This window comes from Notolepis coatsorum (genome assembly GCF_963971535.1).
Source record: "Notolepis coatsorum genome assembly, chromosome: 10".
Taxonomy (NCBI): Eukaryota; Metazoa; Chordata; class Actinopteri; order Aulopiformes; family Paralepididae; genus Notolepis; species Notolepis coatsorum.
In genome coordinates, this window is record NC_140174.1 from 14186397 (window position 1) to 14211692 (window position 25296).

At 47.5% G+C, this 25296-nt stretch overlaps 1 protein-coding gene across 1 annotated transcript in view; it reads left to right on the top strand.

Moving 5' to 3' along the window:
• The first annotated feature begins 373 nt into the window (after nucleotides 1-373).
• The window catches only part of rab11fip3 (RAB11 family interacting protein 3 (class II)), a 104165-nt gene continuing 79242 nt past the window's right edge, over nucleotides 374-25296 (top strand). The window contains exon 1 of the mRNA XM_084323982.1: nucleotides 374-1242. Within this exon, the coding sequence (XP_084180108.1) occupies nucleotides 775-1242 (468 nt within the window). The 5' untranslated portion in view covers nucleotides 374-774. The remainder of the gene's footprint in view (nucleotides 1243-25296) is intronic.

Genomic DNA, 25296 nt, shown 5'->3' on the forward strand with positions numbered 1-25296 from the left:
CCCGCTCGCGAGGGTCCGAACCCCCGGCAGGACGTACCCATCGCCGACGCAAACAATCTGGGGCTGCTAATAGCTCTTACCGAATGTTCCTCCCCGGTGAAGAATTCAGACAGGACTGCAGCCGCCCGCACGGCATCCGCTCTGTTGGCGGAGCTCTTGTCGTGTGAACTCCCCCCCTCTCTCTTCAGCCCAGAGTGCTCAGGTGAGCTCAACCCACCGGGTGTCAGCAAGGAGCCGTCGCTCCCGCCACTGACGGAGGAGGGGGCCCTCCCTCTCCCACGGGGCGGGGAGGCGCCGGTGTCACCTGAAACCAGGGACAAAGGTTTATCCTGGGAGCCGGGGACTGATCTGCCTGCAGTCTGTAACACGACCCCAGATGCTTCACCTGAGAGTCGCCGGCTCTCGCACAACACCATCCCCACCGACTGCATCGGCAGCTCGCCAGAGGCAGCGTACGGATCTGTGCCTTTACTGGATTCGGAGGTTCCCGATCGCGAGAGCGGCCTCGGCCTCGGCTCCTCCGTTAGTCACGCTTTGCCTTCGTCGTCGCCCTCGGAGGAACCGCGGAGGGAACGTGGCACGTTGGCTGCTCTCGTTAAAAACCCGACCTCGGAGCACCCGGGTGAGGAGGGCGATCTCTCCCTTCACCGACCATCCCCGAACTGTAATACATCAACAGAGGCCCCGTCGCTAAGGCTGCACTCTGATGGGGATGCGCCGGCGCTGGGTGACCCGCCCGGTGACCGCTGCGAGAGGAATGGCTCACGGGATTTGATGGAAAGTAAACGTCTCTCTGATGTCAAACATGAGAGGGTTGAGGAAATGGCTCTGGATCAGTGCTTGACCACAAATGAGCTCCACGACGAGGAGGAAGCGTGGGGTCTGAAACCACCCGAGGGCGTTCATCAGGATCACCATGTTCCTGATTTGCAAAGTGAGCAGGGCGATGGGGACAGGTCGACGGACTCGAACCCGCTCGGACTCTCGGACCGTCACGAAACGGATACTTTTGGTTTTCCAGTTCGGGAGTTAGGCAGTTCGTCTCCTGAGCCCGGATGGACTAGTGGGGAAACGGCGGAGACAATTTCCCTCTCTAAAATGCCCATGGTTTCCACCCAGAGTCAAAGGGAGGAGGACGTGTCCCCGCTGAAGGCGGTGTTTGACGCTTTGGACCAGGACGGCGATGGCTTCGTTCGCATCGAAGAGTTCATGGCGTTTGCGGCTGCCTATGGGGCTGATCAGGTGGGTTTTCTGTCCTGTTATTGTCCTGTGTGTTGATTTCCTCTTTTATATTAGACAGTTATTGGATAATGCAAACCGGATCAAGCCCCTGTATGTAACATCAAAAGATGTCCATTTTGACTAAATGGTTTACTATTGATTTTCCACTCTTAACACAGAGAGCTCCCTGTAAAGGCTTGGGTTGATTCCATCAACTGAGACCCCCCCACACACACACACACACACATTTTCAGTTCAATGTTTGTTGATACTTAACGAGGCATTGACATTTGATATGTTCTGAAATGTGTCATGCCATGAACAAGATGAGTAACACACAGTCAAGTGTCTGTCTTGTCTAATCGTTTTGACTGAAACTAGGTCTCTGTTTACAGTACGCACAACGTAAACATTGTCGGGTAGAGAACAATCCTCTCTGATATCGATAGTGCATCTGGTGCAATGTACTGTACTAATCCCGTTTTATCTATTTCTCTGAATGTTGCTAGTTTAAAGCCGTTTGTTGTAGATGCGTCTTCTTCCCTTGGATAAGTAGTGGGGAGCTGCAGGGGTTTTATGTTACCCTGAAACACAATAGAGCAGAGGAAACGCGACCCTGGTATGCAACATTAGAAAACCAGCGCTGTGAAGGAAGGGTGCGCTGCATTTACAACACGAGACAAAATGAGAGCAACGCAGCATTCGGCAGAATAATCGTTTTATTTTGATTATCTTGTTTTCATGATCGTGGGGAAGTCAAAATCAGAATCGACACAAGACAGTGATTAATTGCCCAGCCCTACCATTCTATAGCAGAGAGCCTTCTGATGTACAGTAATACCCCCCAGCCTCAGTGGTTTCCTTTTAGACCCATCATCAGTTTAGTGATCTAGTGGCAACCTTTTACACTCATAACTATCCTCCCCTTATGAACTATCCTCCCCTTATGTTCCCCTCGGAGAAGCTCAGATCGGTTTAATGGTTTACTTTTGACTAATTCTGCCACACATTATTAAAAACCATGCTGGGATTAATATATAGGCCTAATCTGTGTTTTGGGAAGTGTTCAAGAATTAGGGATTAGGGTCGTCATTCAGGTAAAAGTCTTGATAAAAACACATTGTCTGTAATGAATGGTGTCAGGCCTGGCTCTCGTCCATATGCCAGTAGTGACAAGCACTTGGTTCGGGGCTTAATCTTGTGAAATGGATGATAACATTACATCCCACTCCACCCAGGCAGGACCCTCGCCGTCGTTTCCAGTACAAGCCTCAGGCTCTGTGTCATCCAATCCTTTCACACTCAGCCTAACGTGTGTAGTACTAGACATTCACCGCTCTTGGCAATTCACGAGCAAAGGAATGCATTCTTGAAGTAAAGCCTACTGGAATAATGAAAGGTGTCATGTGGTGGTTTGATTGGCCTCGATCTTGGTGCAGAAAACGATCTCCTTGGTTAAACCAATGGGAGGTTAAAGACGTCTTTGTCTTCCCCGCCTCAGCCCTTCAGAATGCTATACTCTGTACTACAAGGCCATGGACTCTATTGTGTTCTTTGAAAGTAGAGGGCTGCTTCAGAAATTCTTTTTGGAACATAGGCTGTACACGCAGCAAAAATAGACTTGTTAAGTTTTCATCCCGTCCAAACGCTCGTCCGTGTGCCTCTCGATACGTGCGACGGTGCGAGAGTGAGACCCAGCTTTGTCCCGGCGGCCAGCGCTGACCTCTCCGTGTGCAATTCGCCCATAAAAGGTTGGATGCAAATGCTGATGTAGCCTAACTGATGACATGGCTGAAAATGGGACTGAATTTCCCTTTCAACAAGTACAGGCCCTGTTCACTTTGTTTGCCAACATGTCCATCACTGTCTCCGTACCTTCTTGGTTTGACGATGATAGCCAGACATTTCGGGCAACATCCACATTCCCTTTTAGGTTAGGCTAGGCTACACACGGCATCAGTATAACCGTTATCACCGGTATAAACAAAATAGATAAGGGAGATGGAAGGAGGCTTTGCTGAGAGCACGGATGCTCGTTAGTTTTCAGCCGCATAGATTAGCGGAGGTTGTTCCCGGTTGGCTAATGGTGGCCTTTAATCCCCTTCTCTCCCAGTTCACAGAGCCTCTGTTCCGCTGCTCTTCCCTGTGGCCGCTCGTATGGTATCAGTGGCTCCCCAGCGGAGCGTTTCTGAAGGATTACGAGTAGAATGTGTTTCCCTGAGTCAGAGGGACTGAACGGGCCACCTGCCCCTCTCTGTTCAGCAGTGGAGTGGGGCTTTTTCCCCATTAGGTGTGTCTTTTCAATGCTTGTTTTGGTGGGAAGAAGATAGGGTTGACTTGACATTTGGGAATCTCTCTCCGTTCAGAGGAGTAGGCTCCGCTCTGAGTAGTGTTATTATTCCATGGGTGTTTAGTTTCTGCTTCATACTGTATTCTTCATATCCCATCGGTTTCCTCTGTCCCTGCTAGATTTTCTTTGGATTGTCAGCGAGATTGTGCAGATTGATTACCCCGTGTGTGTGTCTTCGAGCCAAGGTATTGGATGTCCGGTCTCCACGAGCAGAACGGGCCAAGCTTGTGGCCTAACAGCCAGGTCAATGCTTCTCAGATTTCTGCCCTTGCGTGACTTGGGAGGGAGACGTAGGTTTAAGCGTGTTTGCTTTCTTCATTAACAAAAGGTAAGCAAGCAGCAGACGAGACTTATCTCCAGAATGTGTGGAATGTTGAGTAATAAGGACCTCTGAGTGTTTGTCGGACTAATTCAAGGAACGTACAGAACGATAGGGTTTAATCTCACAAGGCCTCTTGCCCGGTTGTCTGACGTCTTGACACAGAATGTACCTCATCCATAATTGAGAGAAAATTCCTTTCTTATGAGGACCGGGCATCATTCCAGGTCAGAGGGTCTGATGTCATTATGACGCCTCAGCTGTTTTTCTGAGGTACAAGGAACAGAAAGACAGTCAAGCTGAATGTGCCTAATAGGAATTCCTATATCAGGGTATTCATAATTCTCAATTTAAGGCCTTAAAAGGTATCCTGGCTGTTGGGAGTTGAAATAATATTAAATATATGAAATGCGTTTGTATTCAAGTCGTTGTTTTTTTGCGGGGCTACTGAGAGCTTGTATGGAATGCGCAATATTTTATCTTATATATAATCATCAGTATTTTATTGGACAGAAAAATTGCTCAGCACAACCTGGATTAGCTGGATATATTCATTATTTCCAGTGAAACAGAAACAAACGGACCAGACAATACAAAAACAGTCGGCAATACAGACAGAAAAATATAAATTAAAATAAGTAAATGGAAAATATTAATTAATAATAGCGGTACATAAGTTCATACGAGTTTGCACCATAATCATACTATAGGATCTTATCCGTGTTTAATAAAGGTATACCAATTCATTAGTTGTCTGATTAATTGGACATATCTCTAGCACTTTGAAACAGCCCATTATCTTCTATGCCCACATGGCAGATCAACATGTTGTTACTAGTGTTCTCCCTTCTGTCACTAGTGTTCTCCCTTCTGTCAATCCCACAAGTGCCAACCGAGCAGACTTCAAAACGAGAAACAACTACAATAATCGTCTTCCTTTTTTTTGATCCACTTTTTCTCCCATTTTCTATATTTTCTCCCATCCCAATTTCGTATCATCCAATTCAACCCTCCCCTGTCACGAACGCTGTTTCTTGCCTCCCACAAGCCGGCTGCAATGTGGACTAAGTCATGCATAGCACAAGTCCCCTCCGGTACTTGAGGTAACAGCAGTCGCATCTTTTCACCTGCGCAGCTCGATCTCTCAGTGGCGAGGAGTAACGCGTGGGAGGCTCACGTTGCCCCCGACACTTCCTGTTTCTACTGCACAGGCGCACCAACCGACCTGTAGGAGTCGCTGTCCACAACGCCCGATCCCCACCCATCAGTTTCCCACCCCCTAATACGGCCAATGTGTATTAGTACGGACGACCAGCTAAACTGAAAGCAATGTGGAGCGCTGGGCTCGAACAGGCGAGCCCAGCGTCTCAGCATTCGTGGCGAGCGCCTTGCCCACTACGCCACGTAGCCGCCCTACAATAATCTTCTTCCTAATGTTCTGTTCAGTTGATACCTGCAGGACCAGCCTGGGCAGGCATATCATGATGAGCCACAGAGAGTTCTGAACGCACAAGAATTTTTATTGGCCGCCGGCGCCAGTTCAGTGTCGCTATGTGTTGTTGTTGTTTTTTTTGCTAGTATAGTAGTCGTGATTATTGGTATTAATTGCTAAAGTATTGGATTATCGTGGACTAATTGGTATTAACCCTTTCACTGCCGCACTACCAAAACGGTTAACCCTTTCACTGTGACAATACACAGAAGGTTAACCCTTTCACTGCCACACAACAACCGGCGACCGTCGGTTGTGTGATTAGTAAAGGGTTAACCTTCTGTCGTGTGGCAGTGAAAGGGTTAAAAAGGTCTGAAACCTGCAGCTACCCTGTATAATTAAAATGCCAATTGGACTAGAAACAAGCATTTTGGAAAGTGAAGATGTTTTTGTATTTCTGTTTGTCCCGTTCGTTATATCAATGGGTTTCAGTCGTGGGAAGAAGCAAAGCCCCGTCTGAGTTAAAGGAAATAGTTCAGTTCAATCATCAACCCTTGTGGTACACAAGCATCCCAACATTTTGTCTTGAACAGTTTATGAACAAGACACGCCTGTTTCTAAATGTGCTGAATGCCGTTTGTCATGTTGGTATATTGTTACAGAGTCTGTAGGCTTAGCAAATCATTTACTTTTCCCTCATGGTACATTTTTGTTGGCAAGCCTCAACGTAATGGTTTGTATCAGCAAGCAGGGATTTGATGTGGGCCTAGGACTAGGAGCACTAGAGATGTGTAGTATGATAATCACCATGATTATAGTGACCAAAATGATCACGGTTATCAGTATTATTGTGGTGAAAAGCTTTGATCAAGTTTCCCTCAGCACTCTTATAAAAACCAAAATACGCCACACTTAGACTAAGTGTGGCGTATTCTTCTGTTAGACTAAGTGTGGCGTATTCTTCTGTTAGACTAAGTGTGGCGTATTCTTCTGTTAGACTAAGTGTGGCGTATTCTTCTGTTAGTCTTAGTGTGGCGTATTCTTCTGTTAGACTAAGTGTGGCGTATTCTTCTGTTAGACTAAGTGTGGCGTATTCTTCTGTTAGACTAAGTGTGGCGTATTCTTCTGTTAGACTAAGTGTGGCGTATTCTTCTGTTAGACTAAGTGGCGTATTCTTCTGTTAGTCTGCACCTGCACATCTGGGAGACTGTCGCTAACGTCTGGGAGACTGGACAGTTACCCTGAAAAGGTTTTCAAACACTGTTTAAACGATAATTAAAATCTGAACAGTATATTATAACTAGGGCTGCAACGATTAGTCGACATAATCGACGATGTCGATTATAAAAAATCGTCGACGAGGAATTGTTGCGTCGATTAGTCATTTTTTTTGCACTACCTATCTTTGTGAAAGTGGCTTCTCAGCTCTGGTCCAGCCAGCTGAAGACTTCTTAGCTTAACATAACAGACCGACAGTAAGTTTGGGGGAACTAATGGGATAACTGGGGATGTTGTTTGGTCCTGACAAGAGTCTCAAAGCAACTCTGAGGTCATGCTCAATGTCCAATCTGTTCCTCTGCTCTGTCTTCAGCTGGACCAGAGCTGAGAAGCCACTTTCACAAAGATAGGTAACGTGCAAAAAAAATAAAAAATAAAATAAAACTTGAATTTTTAATTTTTTTTATATAATTGTTTTTCGATTAGTCGACTAATCGAAAAAATAATCGACAGATTAGTCGACTACCAAAATAGTCATTAGTTGCAGCCCTAATTATAACCATCAGAACGGTGTTTTTACCGTGGTTATCGCTAAAACCGGTCACTGTTTCACCCCTAGCCAGCACTAATGTTAAACTTTATTCTCTCTTGATAGGTAAGGTCTCTGCATGCTCTCAGTCTCAGTAGGAGATTACAGGCAGGTTTGCCTGTGTATCACATATTTGCATTCATGCCTCTGATCCTTCAACTGGTGCCTCTGCGCTCATAATGCAAATACTCTCCAGAATTATTCCAGGAAGAAGAGCAGCTACTCCACTCCAGTGACAATAAACCAGGAAAAGAGTCTGAGCCGTAATGAAACCTGGCTGTGGAGTATGATGATGATGATGAGCATTTCATCAGGCAAACGCTCTTCCTGCCCCCACTCTCACAAGTTGTACCATGCGTTGGTTGAATATGCCTGTCCTCTAGGCTTAAAGAGTAATGAGAACACAAGAACATAAGATAAAGATATTCCTTTATTGGTCCCTTGGGGAAATGTGGGCGACATAGCAGCATGGGGGGAAGGGAGGTAAGGGTATGGGCAGGGTAATAGTAGAAGGACAAGTATAGGCAATAAAATTAGATCTGAATATAAAAATATGAGAAAAAATAAACAGTGTAAACAATATAATTAACTCTTAGTCTGAATATAAAATGTGAGAAAAATAAACGGTAAAGGTGCAGGTGATGGTCTCCACCATAACCTTAATATGTATTGTGTTATGTGTGTGTATTATGTATTGTGTTTGTTACTATGCTTCAGTAAATTGTAATGAACCAAAGGAGAATATAAATGATTATTAGTTTTTTCTTTCCGTCTTTGACTGTGAATAACACCATGCTAACATTGACAAAGTGAAAAATTCAGCACCTTCATGAGATCAAGTGTACAAGAAATCTAAGCAAATTAACAAAGGAGATGATTTACAGGTTTTTTTGTAGATCCAGTACTGAATTTTGCCATCCGGACACATGAACATTGAAATATGAATATAGAATATCAGGCCTATAAAGTACCTTATTATGGCCAAGTCATACATCTATATATCGGGCCAAATCTCTTTCCAATGGCAGAGTTAAATCTGGCTTTAGTACTGCACCAGGCACCCGTTACAGGTTATTGGTGGTAGTGGCAGGCTGGGGTTAGGTTCTCTGGTTAGTAGCAGGCTGGGGTTAGGTTCTCTGGTTAGTGGCAGGCTGGGGTTAGGTTCTCTGGTTAGTGGCAGGCTGGAGTTAGGTTCTCTGGTTAGTGGCAGGCTGAGGTTAGGTTCTCTGGTTAGTGGCAGGCTGGGGTTAGGTTCTCTGGTTAGTGGCAGGCTGGGGTTAGGTTCTCTGGTTAGTGGCAGGCTGGAGTTAGGTTCTCTGGTTAGTGGCAGGCTGGGGTTAGGTTCTCTGGTTAGTGGCAGGCTGGGGTTAGGTTCTCTGGTTAGTGGCAGGCTGGGGTTAGGTTCTCTGGTTAGTGGCAGGCTGGGTGTTGCGGCAGTAGACTGTCATAGACAGGTAGTGCCGAGGGGCTGAGTGCAGGAGTTCAAACAATTGACGCACACAGTGAAATAACTCCGTTCCACGTCCAGGAAATACTTTTGAAGCTTTTATTCTTCGCTTCATGAGACAAACAAAATACGATTTGCGCTTTGCGTTATTGCGGTCAAAAGAAAATATGCTCTCCTAACTCCCACCCCCTCTCTCCGTGAACTGTCAACCTCTGTGAACTGTCAAACACCGAGAACTGTCAGACGTGAAAAGGTGAATGAAATTCCATAAACACTCCCATTAGCGCCACACCCCCGTGACCACGCCCACCACCTACAGTGACAGTACAACTAATAATACAACACAAATAGAATACTGAATCATAATAAAGAGACCTCCATTACGGCGCCTACACTGGGGTTAGGTTGTTTGTGGTAGTAGCAGGCTGGGGTTAGGTTGTTTGTGGTAGTAGCAGGCTGGGGTTAGGTTAGGTTAGGTTCTCTGGTTAAGTGGCAGGCTGTGGAGGGTAAAATACACAGCAGAAAACACTGCATGCAACCCAAGAAGAGCTATTGTTTCAGTTTGTGAGTCTATTCCTGGTGGTGCCGTCTCATACCGTGGTGGGCCGCCGCAAGTGAATCTATCAGGAAACGCTGCCAGCAGGAGGTTTCATCAAATCTGACCAGTTGCCTAGTTGATGCATTCTTTACATTTGTAGTGGATGAGATTCTTGTTGAACCCTTTGCTAGATTAGCCTTTTAAAATCAGAGTGGCCTGCAACTCATTCCACACACAGACGGGAGCTTTTATTGATATTACTTTTTAAGCTTTTGTAACAAGTTAACAAAACGTCGTCCATGAAACTAGTGCAAGCAGCATTAGGTTTTGATAAAGACTTGTGTCTATAAACACAGTGTCAATTATTGCTTTAGATTATTGCTGAGAGGCAGTGCACTAGTGAGGAGGACCAGGCTGTATCAGAGCTGAGAGGTAGGGAGGACCAGACTATATCAGAGCTGAGAGGTAGTGAGGACCAGACTATATCAGAGCTGAGAGGTAGTGAGGACCAGACTATATCAGAGCTGAGAGGTAGTGAGGAGGACCAGACTATATCAGAGCTGAGAGGTAGTGAGGAGGACCAGACTATATCAGAGCTGAGAGGTAGTGAGGAGGACCAGACTATATCAGAGCTGAGAGGTAGTGAGGACCAGACTATATCAGAGCTGAGAGGTAGTGAGGAGGACCAGACTATATCAGAGCTGAGAGGTAGTGAGGAGGACCAGACTATATCAGAGCTGAGAGGCAGTGAGGACCAGACTATATCAGAGCTGAGAGGCAGTGAGGAGGACCAGACTATATCAGAGCTGAGAGGCAGTGAGTGAGGACCAGACTATATCAGAGCTGAGAGGTAGTGAGGACCAGACTATATCAGAGCTGAGAGGTAGTGAGGACCAGACTATATCAGAGCTGAGAGGTAGTGAGGACCAGACTATATCAGAGCTGAGAGGCAGTGAGGACCAGACTATATCAGAGCTGAGAGGTAGTGAGGACCAGACTATATCAGAGCTGAGAGGCAGTGAGGACCAGACTATATCAGAGCTGAGAGGCAGTGAGTGAGGACCAGACTATATCAGAGCTGAGAGGCAGTGAGTGAGGACCAGACTATATCAGAGCTGAGAGGTAGTGAGGAGGACCAGACTATATCAGAGCTGAGAGGCAGTGAGGACCAGACTATATCAGAGCTGAGAGGTAGTGAGGAGGACCAGACTATATCAGAGCTGAGAGGCAGTGAGGACCAGACTATATCAGAGCTGAGAGGTAGTGAGGAGGACCAGACTATATCAGAGCTGAGAGGCAGTGAGGACCAGACTATATCAGAGCTGAGAGGTAGTGAGGAGGACCAGACTATATCAGAGCTGAGAGGCAGTGAGGACCAGACTATATCAGAGCTGAGAGGCAGTGAGGAGGACCAGACTATATCAGAGCTGAGAGGCAGTGAGGACCAGACTATATCAGAGCTGAGAGGCAGTGAGGAGGACCAGACTATATCAGAGCTGAGAGGTAGTGAGGAGGACCACCAGGCTATATCAGAGCTGAGAGGCAGTGAGGAGGACCAGACTATATCAGAGCTGAGAGGTAGTGAGGAGGACCACCAGGCTGTATCAGAGCTGAGAGGTAGTGAGGACCAGACTATATCAAGAGCTGAGAGGCAGTGAGGAGGACCAGACTATATCAGAGCTGAGAGGCAGTGAGGACCAGACTATATCAGAGCTGAGGGGCAGTGAGGAGGACCAGACTATATCAGAGCTGAGAGGTAGTGAGGACCAGACTATATCAGAGCTGAGAGGTAGTGAGGACCAGACTATATCAGAGCTGAGAGGTAGTGAGGACCAGACTATATCAGAGCTGAGAGGCAGTGAGGACCAGACTATATCAGAGCTGAGAGGCAGTGAGGACCAGACTATATCAGAGCTGAGAGGCAGTGAGGACCAGACTATATCAGAGCTGAGAGGCAGTGAGGACCAGACTATATCAGAGCTGAGAGGCAGTGAGGAGGACCAGACTATATCAGAGCTGAGAGGCAGTGAGGAGGACCAGACTATATCAGAGCTGAGAGGCAGTGAGGAGGACCAGACTATATCAGAGCTGAGAGGCAGTGAGGACCAGACTATATCAGAGCTGAGAGGCAGTGAGGACCAGACTATATCAGAGCTGAGAGGTAGTGAGGACCAAACTATATCAGAGCTGAGAGGCAGTGAGGACCAGACTATATCAGAGCTGAGAGGTAGTGAGGAGGACCAGACTATATCAGAGCTGAGAGGTAGTGAGGACCAGACTATATCAGAGCTGAGAGGTAGTGAGGACCAGACTATATCAGAGCTGAGAGGTAGTGAGGACCAGACTATATCAGAGCTGAGAGGTAGTGAGGACCAGACTATATCAGAGCTGAGAGGCAGTGAGGACCAGACTATATCAGAGCTGAGAGGCAGTGAGGACCAGACTATATCAGAGCTGAGAGGCAGTGAGGAGGACCAGACTATATCAGAGCTGAGAGGCAGTGAGGACCAGACTATATCAGAGCTGAGAGGCAGTGAGGACCAGACTATATCAGAGCTGAGAGGTAGTGAGGACCAGACTATATCAGAGCTGAGAGGTAGTGAGGAGGACCAGACTATATCAGAGCTGAGAGGTAGTGAGGACCAGACTATATCAGAGCTGAGAGGCAGTGAGGACCAGACCATATCAGAGCTGAGAGGTAGTGAGGACCAGACTATATCAGAGCTGAGAGGTAGTGAGGACCAGACTATATCAGAGCTGAGAGGTAGTGAGGAGGACCAGACTATATCAGAGCTGAGAGGCAGTGAGGACCAGACCATATCAGAGCTGAGAGGTAGTGAGGACCAGACTATATCAGAGCTGAGAGGTAGTGAGGACCAGACTATATCAGAGCTGAGAGGTAGTGAGGAGGACCAGACTATATCAGAGCTGAGAGGCAGTGAGGACCAGACTATATCAGAGCTGAGAGGCAGTGAGGACCAGACTATATCAGAGCTGAGAGGTAGTGAGGACCAGACTATATCAGAGCTGAGAGGTAGTGAGGACCAGACTATATCAGAGCTGAGAGGCAGTGAGGACCAGACTATATCAGAGCTGAGAGGTAGTGAGGACCAGACTATATCAGAGCTGAGAGGCAGTGAGGAGGACCAGACTATATCAGAGCTGAGAGGTAGTGAGGAGGACCAGACTATATCAGAGCTGAGAGGCAGTGAGGACCAGACCATATCAGAGCTGAGAGGTAGTGAGGACCAGACTATATCAGAGCTGAGAGGCAGTGAGGAGGACCAGACTATATCAGAGCTGAGAGGTAGTGAGGACCAGACTATATCAGAGCTGAGAGGCAGTGAGGAGGACCAGACTATATCAGAGCTGAGAGGCAGTGAGGACCAGACTATATCAGAGCTGAGAGGCAGTGAGGAGGACCAGACTATATCAGAGCTGAGAGGTAGTGAGGAGGACCAGACTATATCAGAGCTGAGAGGCAGTGAGGACCAGACTATATCAGAGCTGAGAGGCAGTGAGGACCAGACTATATCAGAGCTGAGAGGTAGTGAGGAGGACCAGACTATATCAGAGCTGAGAGGTAGTGAGGAGGACCAGACTATATCAGAGCTGAGAGGTAGTGAGGACCAGACTATATCAGAGCTGAGAGGCAGTGAGGACCAGACTGTATCAGAGCTGAGAGGCAGTGAGGAGGACCAGACTATATCAGAGCTGAGAGGCAGTGAGGAGGACCAGACTATATCAGAGCTGAGAGGTAGTGAGGAGGACCAGACTATATCAGAGCTGAGAGGTAGTGAGCACCAGACTATATCAGAGCTGAGAGGTAGTGAGGACCACCAGACTATATCAGAGCTGAGAGGTAGTGAGGAGGACCAGACTATCAGAGCTGAGAGGTAGTGAGGAGGACCAGACTATATCAGAGCTGAGAGGCAGTGAGGAGGACCAGACTATATCAGAGCTGAGAGGTAGTGAGGACCAGACTATATCAGAGCTGAGAGGCAGTGAGGAGGACCAGACTATATCAGAGCTGAGAGGTAGTGAGGAGGACCAGACTATATCAGAGCTGAGAGGTAGTGAGGACCAGATTATATCAGAGCTGAGAGGTAGTGAGGAGGACCAGACTATATCAGAGCTGAGAGGCAGTGAGGACCAGACTATATCAGAGCTGAGAGGCAGTGAGGACCAGACTATATCAGAGCTGAGAGGCAGTGAGGACCAGACTATATCAGAGCTGAGAGGCAGTGAGGAGGACCAGACTATATCAGAGCTGAGAGGCAGTGAGGACCAGACTATATCAGAGCTGAGAGGTAGTGAGGACCAGACTATATCAGAGCTGAGAGGCAGTGAGGAGGACCAGACTATATCAGAGCTGAGAGGCAGTGAGGACCAGACTATATCAGAGCTGAGAGGTAGTGAGGACCAGACTATATCAGAGCTGAGAGGTAGTGAGGAGGACCAGACTATATCAGAGCTGAGAGGCAGTGAGGACCAGACTATATCAGAGCTGAGAGGTAGTGAGGACCAGACTATATCAGAGCTGAGAGGCAGTGAGGACCAGACTATATCAGAGCTGAGAGGTAGTGAGGACCAGACTATATCAGAGCTGAGAGGCAGTGAGGAGGACCAGACTATATCAGAGCTGAGAGGTAGGGAGGAGGACCAGACTATATCAGAGCTGAGAGGCAGTGAGGACCAGTGTTGGGACTAACGCGTTACAAAGTAACGCGTTACAGAAACGAAGTTACTTTTTGCCGCAACTAGTACTCTAACGCATTACTTTTGAAATTCAGTAACGCTACTTACGTTACTGAATGGTTTGTTAGTTCGTTACTGCGTTCTTTTTATGTAGATTCATAGCGAGCGTCCTTATTTCGCCTGCGTTTGTTTTGTTTACTGTAGACTGAAAGGCGCTATATAAAACGAAGTATTATTATTATTATTATTTCTTTCCGTAGCCTCATTCTGTTTTCGCACTTCTGATTGGCCACTGACGTTCTGAAAGAAATAGGCGCTCTCTACAGTAAACAACAAGAGGACGCTCGCTATGAATCTACATAATAAGAACGCAGTAATAATAACGAACTAACAAACCATTTAGCAACTACTTTAGAGATAATTAATATACAACATGGAAACGAGATAAAGAACATGTTTGAAGGGCTGCTGGAGTCAACTGGACTAACGTTACATCTCGACCACCGCAGACTGGTGACGGTGAGTGCAATGTGTTCACTGAAACTCAAGATCAACGGATTTGGACTGTACGAAACCTGCCAGGGAATCTCATAATACTAATCAAACAATATAAATATAGTCCTTTCATGCACAATTGATATCCTAACTATTCTAACGTTGCAATGCTTTGATAACAACGCTGCAAGATGGTTATGAATGAATTAATGAATGGATGAATGAATGAATGAATGAATGAAAACTTTATTTAACAGATTGCAGAATGGGTACAATACAGTACGGCTCAATACATACAATTGTTAAGGGGATGCAGACCTGAGAAAGACGTTTGTCTTGTTTCCATCAGGGTCCCCCATTTTCAATTCATATAGACATTTATGACATACACAACATACATGACATTTATGGCATAGGGACATATAGGTATTTAGTACTGATACATTTGTGACATAAGCGGTATTCAAATATACAGTACTGTTACCCCTAGATCCTGACAGAGTATATACATATGATGGGGAGGGGACTGTACATTAGGAGGGGGTGGGTGGGTGGGAGAGAAATATACATACAGCGGGGAGGGAATATATAATGAAACGCTCTAGACCACATTGCTTAGCAGAGTTCGGTGATGTGAATGGAAACTGTCAAGTTGATCAACCGATTTTGAGTATATGGGGCATGGGACTTGAGCAATTTTTTTTTTTTTTTTTTTCTTTTTAAATAACTAAATAGTTACTTTTCACAGTAACTCATTACTTTTGGGTGTAAGTAACTAGTACAGTAACGAAGTTACTTTGAAATGAAGTAACTAGTAAAGTAACTGAGTTACTATTTTTCAGTAACTAGCACAACACTGGTGAGGACCAGACTATATCAGAGCTGAGAGGTAGTGAGGAGGACCAGACTATATCAGAGCTGAGAGGTAGTGAGGAGGACCAGACTATATCAGAGCTGAGAGGTAGGGAGGAGGACCAGACTATATCAGAGCTGAGAGGCAGTGAGGACCAGACTATATCAGAGCTGAGAGGCAGTGAGGAGGACCAGACTATATCAGAGCTGAGAGGTAGGGAGGAGGACCAGACTATATCAGAGCTGAGAGGCAGTGAGGAGGACCAGACTATATCAGAGCTGAGAGGCAGTGAGGACCAGACTATATCAGAGCTGAGAGGCAGTGAGGAGGACCAGACTATATCAGAGCTGAGAGGCAGTGAGTGAGGACCAGACTATATCAGAGCTGAGAGGCAGTGAGGAGGACCAGACTATATCAGAGCTGAGAGGCAGTGAGGAGGACCAGACTATATCAGAGCTGAGAGGCAGTGAGGAGGACCAGACTAAATCAGAGCTGAGAGGTAGTGAGGACCAGACTATATCAGAGCTGAGAGGTAGTGAGGAGGACCAGACTATATCAGAGCTGAGAGGCAGTGAGGAGGACCAGACTATATCAGAGCTGAGAGGTAGTGAGGACCAGACTATATCACAGCTGAGAGGCAGTGAGGAGGACCAGACTATATCAGAGCTGAGAGGCAGTGAGGAGGACCAGACTATATCAGAGCTGAGAGGTAGTGAGGACCAGACTATATCAGAGCTGAGAGGTAGTGAGGACCAGACTATATCACAGCTGAGAGGCAGTGAGGAGGACCAGACTATATCAGAGCTGAGAGGTAGTGAGGACCAGACTATATCAGAGCTGAGAGGTAGTGAGGACCAGACTATATCAAGAGCTGAGAGGTAGTGAGGAGGACCAGACTATATCAGAGCTGAGAGGCAGTGAGGACCAGACTATATCAGAGCTGAGAGGTAGTGAGGACCAGACTATATCAGAGCTGAGAGGTAGTGAGGACCAGACTATATCAGAGCTGAGAGGTAGTGAGGACCAGACTATATCAGAGCTGAGAGGTAGTGAGGACCAGACTATATCAGAGCTGAGAGGCAGTGAGGACCAGACTATATCAGAGCTGAGAGGTAGTGAGGACCAGACTATATCAGAGCTGAGAGGCAGTGAGGACCAGACTATATCAGAGCTGAGAGGCAGTGAGGACCAGACTATATCAGAGCTGAGAGGTAGTGAGGAGGACCAGACTATATCAGAGCTGAGAGGTAGTGAGGACCAGACTATATCAGAGCTGAGAGGTAGTGAGGACCAGACTATATCAGAGCTGAGAGGTAGTGAGGACCAGACTATATCAGAGCTGAGAGGTAGTGAGGACCAGACTATATCAGAGCTGAGAGGTAGTGAGGACCAGACTATATCAGAGCTGAGAGGTAGTGAGGACCAGACTATATCAGAGCTGAGAGGTAGTGAGGAGGACCAGACTATATCAGAGCTGAGAGGCAGTGAGGACCAGACTATATCAGAGCTGAGAGGTAGTGAGGACCAGACTATATCAGAGCTGAGAGGCAGTGAGGACCAGACTATATCAGAGCTGAGAGGCAGTGAGGACCAGACTATATCAGAGCTGAGAGGCAGTGAGGACCAGACTATATCAGAGCTGAGAGGTAGTGAGGAGGACCAGACTATATCAGAGCTGAGAGGTAGTGAGGACCAGACTATATCAGAGCTGAGAGGTAGTGAGGAGGACCAGACTATATCAGAGCTGAGAGGTAGTGAGGACCAGACTATATCAGAGCTGAGAGGCAGTGAGGAGGACCAGACTATATCAGAGCTGAGAGGTAGTGAGGAGGACCAGACTATATCAGAGCTGAGAGGTAGTGAGGAGGACCAGACTATATCAGAGCTGAGAGGCAGTGAGGACCAGACTATATCAGAGCTGAGAGGCAGTGAGGAGGACCAGACTATATCAGAGCTGAGAGGCAGTGAGGACCAGACTATATCAGAGCTGAGAGGTAGTGAGGACCAGACTATATCAGAGCTGAGAGGTAGTGAGGAGGACCAGACTATATCAGAGCTGAGAGGCAGTGAGGACCAGACTATATCAGAGCTGAGAGGCAGTGAGGACCAGACTATATCAGAGCTGAGAGGCAGTGAGGACCAGACTATATCAGAGCTGAGAGGCAGTGAGGACCAGACTATATCAGAGCTGAGAGGTAGTGAGGAGGACCAGACTATATCAGAGCTGAGAGGCAGTGAGGAGGACCAGACTATATCAGAGCTGAGAGGTAGTGAGGACCAGACTATATCAGAGCTGAGAGGCAGTGAGGACCAGACTATATCAGAGCTGAGAGGTAGTGAGGAGGACCAGACTATATCAGAGCTGAGAGGCAGTGAGGACCAGACTATATCAGAGCTGAGAGGCAGTGAGGAGGACCAGACTATATCAGAGCTGAGAGGCAGTGAGGACCAGACTATATCAGAGCTGAGAGGCAGTGAGGAGGACCAGACTATATCAGAGCTGAGAGGTAGTGAGGACCAGACTATATCAGAGCTGAGAGGCAGTGAGGACCAGACTGTATCAGAGCTGAGAGGCAGTGAGGAGGACCAGACTATATCAGAGCTGAGAGGCAGTGAGGAGGACCAGACTATATCAGAGCTGAGAGGTAGTGAGGAGGACCAGACTATATCAGAGCTGAGAGGTAGTGAGCACCAGACTATATCAGAGCTGAGAGGTAGTGAGGACCACCAGACTATATCAGAGCTGAGAGGTAGTGAGGAGGACCAGACTATCAGAGCTGAGAGGTAGTGAGGAGGACCAGACTATATCAGAGCTGAGAGGCAGTGAGGAGGACCAGACTATATCAGAGCTGAGAGGTAGTGAGGACCAGACTATATCAGAGCTGAGAGGCAGTGAGGAGGACCAGACTATATCAGAGCTGAGAGGTAGTGAGGAGGACCAGACTATATCAGAGCTGAGAGGTAGTGAGGACCAGATTATATCAGAGCTGAGAGGTAGTGAGGAGGACCAGACTATATCAGAGCTGAGAGGCAGTGAGGACCAGACTATATCAGAGCTGAGAGGCAGTGAGGACCAGACTATATCAGAGCTGAGAGGCAGTGAGGACCAGACTATATCAGAGCTGAGAGGCAGTGAGGAGGACCAGACTATATCAGAGCTGAGAGGCAGTGAGGACCAGACTATATCAGAGCTGAGAGGTAGTGAGGACCAGACTATATCAGAGCTGAGAGGCAGTGAGGAGGACCAGACTATATCAGAGCTGAGAGGCAGTGAGGACCAGACTATATCAGAGCTGAGAGGTAGTGAGGACCAGACTATATCAGAGCTGAGAGGTAGTGAGGAGGACCAGACTATATCAGAGCTGAGAGGCAGTGAGGACCAGACTATATCAGAGCTGAGAGGTAGTGAGGACCAGACTATATCAGAGCTGAGAGGCAGTGAGGACCAGACTATATCAGAGCTGAGAGGTAGTGAGGACCAGACTATATCAGAGCTGAGAGGCAGTGAGGAGGACCAGACTATATCAGAGCTGAGAGGTAGGGAGGAGGACCAGACTATATCAGAGCTGAGAGGCAGTGAGGACCAGACTATATCAGAGCTGAGAGGTAGTGAGGAGGACCAGACTATATCAGAGCTGAGAGGTAGTGAGGAGGACCAGACTATATCAGAGCTGAGAGGTAGGGAGGAGGACCAGACTATATCAGAGCTGAGAGGCAGTGAGGACCAGACTATATCAGAGCTGAGAGGCAGTGAGGAGGACCAGACTATATCAGAGCTGAGAGGTAGGGAGGAGGACCAGACTATATCAGAGCTGAGAGGCAGTGAGGAGGACCAGACTATATCAGAGCTGAGAGGCAGTGAGGACCAGACTATATCAGAGCTGAGAGGCAGTGAGGAGGACCAGACTATATCAGAGCTGAGAGGCAGTGAGTGAGGACCAGACTATATCAGAGCTGAGAGGCAGTGAGGAGGACCAGACTATATCAGAGCTGAGAGGCAGTGAGGAGGACCAGACTATATCAGAGCTGAGAGGCAGTGAGGAGGACCAGACTAAATCAGAGCTGAGAGGTAGTGAGGACCAGACTATATCAGAGCTGAGAGGTAGTGAGGAGGACCAGACTATATCAGAGCTGAGAGGCAGTGAGGAGGACCAGACTATATCAGAGCTGAGAGGTAGTGAGGACCAGACTATATCACAGCTGAGAGGCAGTGAGGAGGACCAGACTATATCAGAGCTGAGAGGCAGTGAGGAGGACCAGACTATATCAGAGCTGAGAGGTAGTGAGGACCAGACTATATCAGAGCTGAGAGGTAGTGAGGACCAGACTATATCACAGCTGAGAGGCAGTGAGGAGGACCAGACTATATCAGAGCTGAGAGGTAGTGAGGACCAGACTATATCAGAGCTGAGAGGTAGTGAGGACCAGACTATATCAAGAGCTGAGAGGTAGTGAGGAGGACCAGACTATATCAGAGCTGAGAGGCAGTGAGGACCAGACTATATCAGAGCTGAGAGGTAGTGAGGACCAGACTATATCAGAGCTGAGAGGTAGTGAGGACCAGACTATATCAGAGCTGAGAGGTAGTGAGGACCAGACTATATCAGAGCTGAGAGGTAGTGAGGACCAGACTATATCAGAGCTGAGAGGCAGTGAGGACCAGACTATATCAGAGCTGAGAGGTAGTGAGGACCAGACTATATCAGAGCTGAGAGGCAGTGAGGACCAGACTATATCAGAGCTGAGAGGCAGTGAGGACCAGACTATATCAGAGCTGAGAGGTAGTGAGGAGGACCAGACTATATCAGAGCTGAGAGGTAGTGAGGACCAGACTATATCAGAGCTGAGAGGTAGTGAGGACCAGACTATATCAGAGCTGAGAGGTAGTGAGGACCAGACTATATCAGAGCTGAGAGGTAGTGAGGACCAGACTATATCAGAGCTGAGAGGTAGTGAGGACCAGACTATATCAGAGCTGAGAGGTAGTGAGGACCAGACTATATCAGAGCTGAGAGGTAGTGAGGAGGACCAGACTATATCAGAGCTGAGAGGCAGTGAGGACCAGACTATATCAGAGCTGAGAGGTAGTGAGGACCAGACTATATCAGAGCTGAGAGGCAGTGAGGACCAGACTATATCAGAGCTGAGAGGCAGTGAGGACCAGACTATATCAGAGCTGAGAGGCAGTGAGGACCAGACTATATCAGAGCTGAGAGGTAGTGAGGAGGACCAGACTATATCAGAGCTGAGAGGTAGTGAGGACCAGACTATATCAGAGCTGAGAGGTAGTGAGGAGGACCAGACTATATCAGAGCTGAGAGGTAGTGAGGACCAGACTATATCAGAGCTGAGAGGCAGTGAGGAGGACCAGACTATATCAGAGCTGAGAGGTAGTGAGGAGGACCAGACTATATCAGAGCTGAGAGGTAGTGAGGAGGACCAGACTATATCAGAGCTGAGAGGCAGTGAGGACCAGACTATATCAGAGCTGAGAGGCAGTGAGGAGGACCAGACTATATCAGAGCTGAGAGGCAGTGAGGACCAGACTATATCAGAGCTGAGAGGTAGTGAGGACCAGACTATATCAGAGCTGAGAGGTAGTGAGGAGGACCAGACTATATCAGAGCTGAGAGGCAGTGAGGACCAGACTATATCAGAGCTGAGAGGCAGTGAGGACCAGACTATATCAGAGCTGAGAGGCAGTGAGGACCAGACTATATCAGAGCTGAGAGGCAGTGAGGACCAGACTATATCAGAGCTGAGAGGTAGTGAGGAGGACCAGACTATATCAGAGCTGAGAGGCAGTGAGGAGGACCAGACTATATCAGAGCTGAGAGGTAGTGAGGACCAGACTATATCAGAGCTGAGAGGCAGTGAGGACCAGACTATATCAGAGCTGAGAGGTAGTGAGGAGGACCAGACTATATCAGAGCTGAGAGGCAGTGAGGACCAGACTATATCAGAGCTGAGAGGCAGTGAGGAGGACCAGACTATATCAGAGCTGAGAGGCAGTGAGGACCAGACTATATCAGAGCTGAGAGGCAGTGAGGAGGACCAGACTATATCAGAGCTGAGAGGCAGTGAGTGAGGACCAGACTATATCAGAGCTGAGAGGCAGTGAGTGATGACCAGACTATATCAGAGCTGAGAGGTAGTGAGGAGGACCAGACTATATCAGAGCTGAGAGGCAGTGAGGAGGACCAGACTAAATCAGAGCTGAGAGGTAGTGAGGACCAGACTATATCAGAGCTGAGAGGTAGTGAGGACCAGACTATATCACAGCTGAGAGGCAGTGAGGAGGACCAGACTATATCAGAGCTGAGAGGTAGTGAGGACCAGACTATATCAAGAGCTGAGAGGTAGTGAGGAGGACCAGACTATATCAAGAGCTGAGAGGTAGTGAGGACCAGACTATATCAGAGCTGAGAGGTAGTGAGGACCAGACTATATCAGAGCTGAGAGGTAGTGAGGACCAGACTATATCAGAGCTGAGAGGTAGTGAGGAGGACCAGACTATATCAGAGCTGAGAGGTAGTGAGGACCAGACTATATCAGAGCTGAGAGGCAGTGAGGAGGACCAGACTATATCAGAGCTGAGAGGTAGTGAGGACCAGACTATATCAGAGCTGAGAGGTAGTGAGGAGGACCAGGCTATATCAGAGCTGAGAGGTAGTGAGGACCAGACTATATCAGAGCTGAGAGGTAGTGAGGACCAGACTATATCAGAGCTGAGAGGTAGTGAGGACCAGACTATATCAGAGCTGAGAGGTAGTGAGGAGGACCAGACTATATCAGAGCTGAGAGGTAGTGAGGACCAGACTATATCAGAGCTGAGAGGCAGTGAGGAGGACCAGACTATATCAGAGCTGAGAGGCAGTGAGGAGGACCAGACTATATCAGAGCTGAGAGGTAGTGAGGACCAGACTATATCAGAGCTGAGAGGCAGTGAGGACCAGACTATATCAGAGCTGAGAGGCAGTGAGGACCAGACTATATCAGAGCTGAGAGGTAGTGAGGACCAGACTATATCAGAGCTGAGAGGTAGTGAGGACCAGGCTGTATCAGAGCTGAGAGGTAGTGAGGAGGACCAGACTATATCAGAGCTGAGAGGTAGTGAGGACCAGACTATATCAGAGCTGAGAGGCAGTGAGGACCAGACTATATCAGAGCTGAGAGGCAGTGAGGACCAGACTATATCAGAGCTGAGAGGTAGTGAGGAGGACCAGACTATATCAGAGCTGAGAGGCAGTGAGGACCAGACTATATCAGAGCTGAGAGGTAGTGAGGAGGACCAGACTATATCAGAGCTGAGAGGCAGTGAGGACCAGACTATATCAGAGCTGAGAGGCAGTGAGTGAGGACCAGACTATATCAGAGCTGAGAGGCAGTGAGGACCAGACTATATCAGAGCTGAGAGGCAGTGAGGACCAGACTATATCAGAGCTGAGAGGCAGTGAGTGAGGACCAGACTATATCAGAGCTGAGAGGTAGTGAGTGAGGACCAGACTATATCAGAGCTGAGAGGCAGTGAGGACCAGACTATATCAGAGCTGAGAGGCAGTGAGTGAGGACCAGACTATATCAGAGCTGAGAGGCAGTGAGTGAGGACCAGGCTAAATCAGGGAACACACCGATTTGAAAGGGATCTTTCAAACCACCGCTCAGCGGGGGGGGTTCTGACCCTGATTCTGCACAAAGCCCCTGGAAGCGCATTGTGTTGGGCAGCTCTCGTCCAACCAGCCTTCCCCCCCCTCATGTCCCGGCTTGGCCCTCCGCTTTCATGTCCTGCTCCTCTAATCTCAATGGAATGTCCCCTGAAACCTCGGCTCTGGTTCCCTTTTGTGTGTGTGTTTGTGTGTGTGTGTGTGTGTGTGTGTGTGTGATTTTGTGTGTGTGATTTTGTGTTTTTATGTGTCCACCACAAAAAGACATTGTCAGGCCTCCACTCCCGTCTCCTAGTCGTCTGTTTATTTACAGAGGAGACACTTTCTTACAGTGTGTGTGACAGACAGACAGAGAGAGAGAGAGAGAGAAGTTCCCTCTCGCAGCAGAACTCACATCAGGGGGGTATTCATCATCATCCCTTGCATGGAGGCGGCCGGTCGTGGCCCTGCACTGATTAGACACCAGCAGAGCGAACAACCACCGCCACCAGGCTCCTGGCTGCTCCGCTAAGCAGCGGATAGACACGGCGGTATCCTCGGCCCTCTGCCCTCGGGCTGAGCTCCAATTATCATCTCCTGTTTCGCGGCCCTCCTTCAGGGGGGGGGGGGGGGGGGGGCGTGCTCCTAGGACTCTGTCACAGTGGGAGCAATCGGAGCAGTTTGTTCGGCTACACTATACCAAGGAGCCTATAAGAGAGGGAAGGGTCGTCGCGTCAGAATACCAGTGTTCTATACCAAGGAAGCTATAAAAGAAGGAAGGGTCGTCACGTCAGAATACCAGTGTTCTATACCAAGGAAGCTATAAAAGAAGGAAGGGTTGTCGTCACGTCAGAATACCGAGGAACTTATAAGAGAAGGAAGGGTTGTCATCACGTCAGAATACCGAGGAACTTATAAGAGAAGGAAGGGTTGTCATCACGTCAGAATACCGAGGAACTTATAAGAGAAGGAAGGGTCGTCGTCACGTCAGAATACCAAGGAACCTATATTATTTTTTTTATGTTGTGGGACTTGTACAGCACTTTGTTCAACTTTGTCAGTGCTGTAAAGTTTAAACATTTTTAAATCTTAGACAAACTAAACACTTTGCTTCCATGAAATATTGTAAGCCGTCATTTGAGGCTTTATAAAAGCAGCACAATGAACACAAATCTGTCAGTGCCGAGTCCGACCTCATCTTAAATAACAAACGGCATTGATTGTTGTAATTAACAAAGAGAGGCAGAGTTGATTTTGCAAAAAAAAAAATCAAATATATATATATATATATATATTTTCTTTTTACATAATCGAATTTTATTTTCATATTCGAATCCCATGCCCATCGAACGAAGCTTCGGAGTTTTTAAGACAGCCCTAGTCGTCAGACTCGTCACGTCAGAATACCAAGGAACCTATAAGAGAAGGAAGGGTCGTCATCACATCAGAATACCAGCGTTCTATACCAAGGAAGCTATGAAAGAAGGAAGGGTCGTCACGTCAGAATACCAGTGTTCTATACCAAGGAAGCTATGACAGAAAGAAGAAAACCAGTGTTGTATGCTTTGCTTGGTGTCAGGAAAGCCTGTATTTCAACTCTAAATATACCAGCTATCTGAGGAAATCAACCGATATATCAAACGTTATCTAGTTAACAAGGCAACAGCTGATGATTCTGACACCCCCGGTAATAACCTGTTTAAAAATGAGACGGCTGATGATCCCATTCAACTCAATGTTGTCCAACTTAAAGTTTTCACACTAGGCAATGTGAGTTCAACTTCACACGCTACGTGGTGACGTGATGATGACGTGATGATGACTCTTCCTTCTTTTATAGTTTCTTTGCAGTATACCTACCCTATTGGGATTGTGTTTCTTACACTTGTGGACATTGTAACAATTCCTATATCACCACCAAAACCTGCGACTTATACTGTATCATGCCAGTTAGGGTACAGATGGCAAGTTGTGTATACTGTTTATTTTCCTCAGATTTTATATTTATGTCTTTCTTCTATTACCCTACCCATACCTGTACCCCCCCCCCCCTCCCCCGTGCTGCTATGACGCCCGCATTTCCCCAAGGAGATCAATGAAGGAATAATCTTATCTTATCTCTTATGAGTAATTAACTGGAGATTATGACGGTACTACAAAATGTAAAGTGTGCGTTTTATATTAAGCAGAGTGATTTTAGGGGTTAAGTGTCTTGCTCAAGGACACTTCGACACGCTGCCCGGGAGGAGTGAGAATTGAACGGGGAACCTTGCGATTACCAGACGACTGCTCTACCTCCTCAGCCACTGTCGCCCCCATAGTAGCCTGGGCCATACTAGTAAGGTACATAATAGTAAAAGACAGTAAGAAGGTTAGTTAAGGTTAGGTTAGTGAAAGTAAAGTTTCACCCTTCACCTAACTAACTGGCTTTCTTTTTAACTAGGGTTGCCACAGTGATGTGAAATTTCCCATGACTAATAAACCGGTGACACC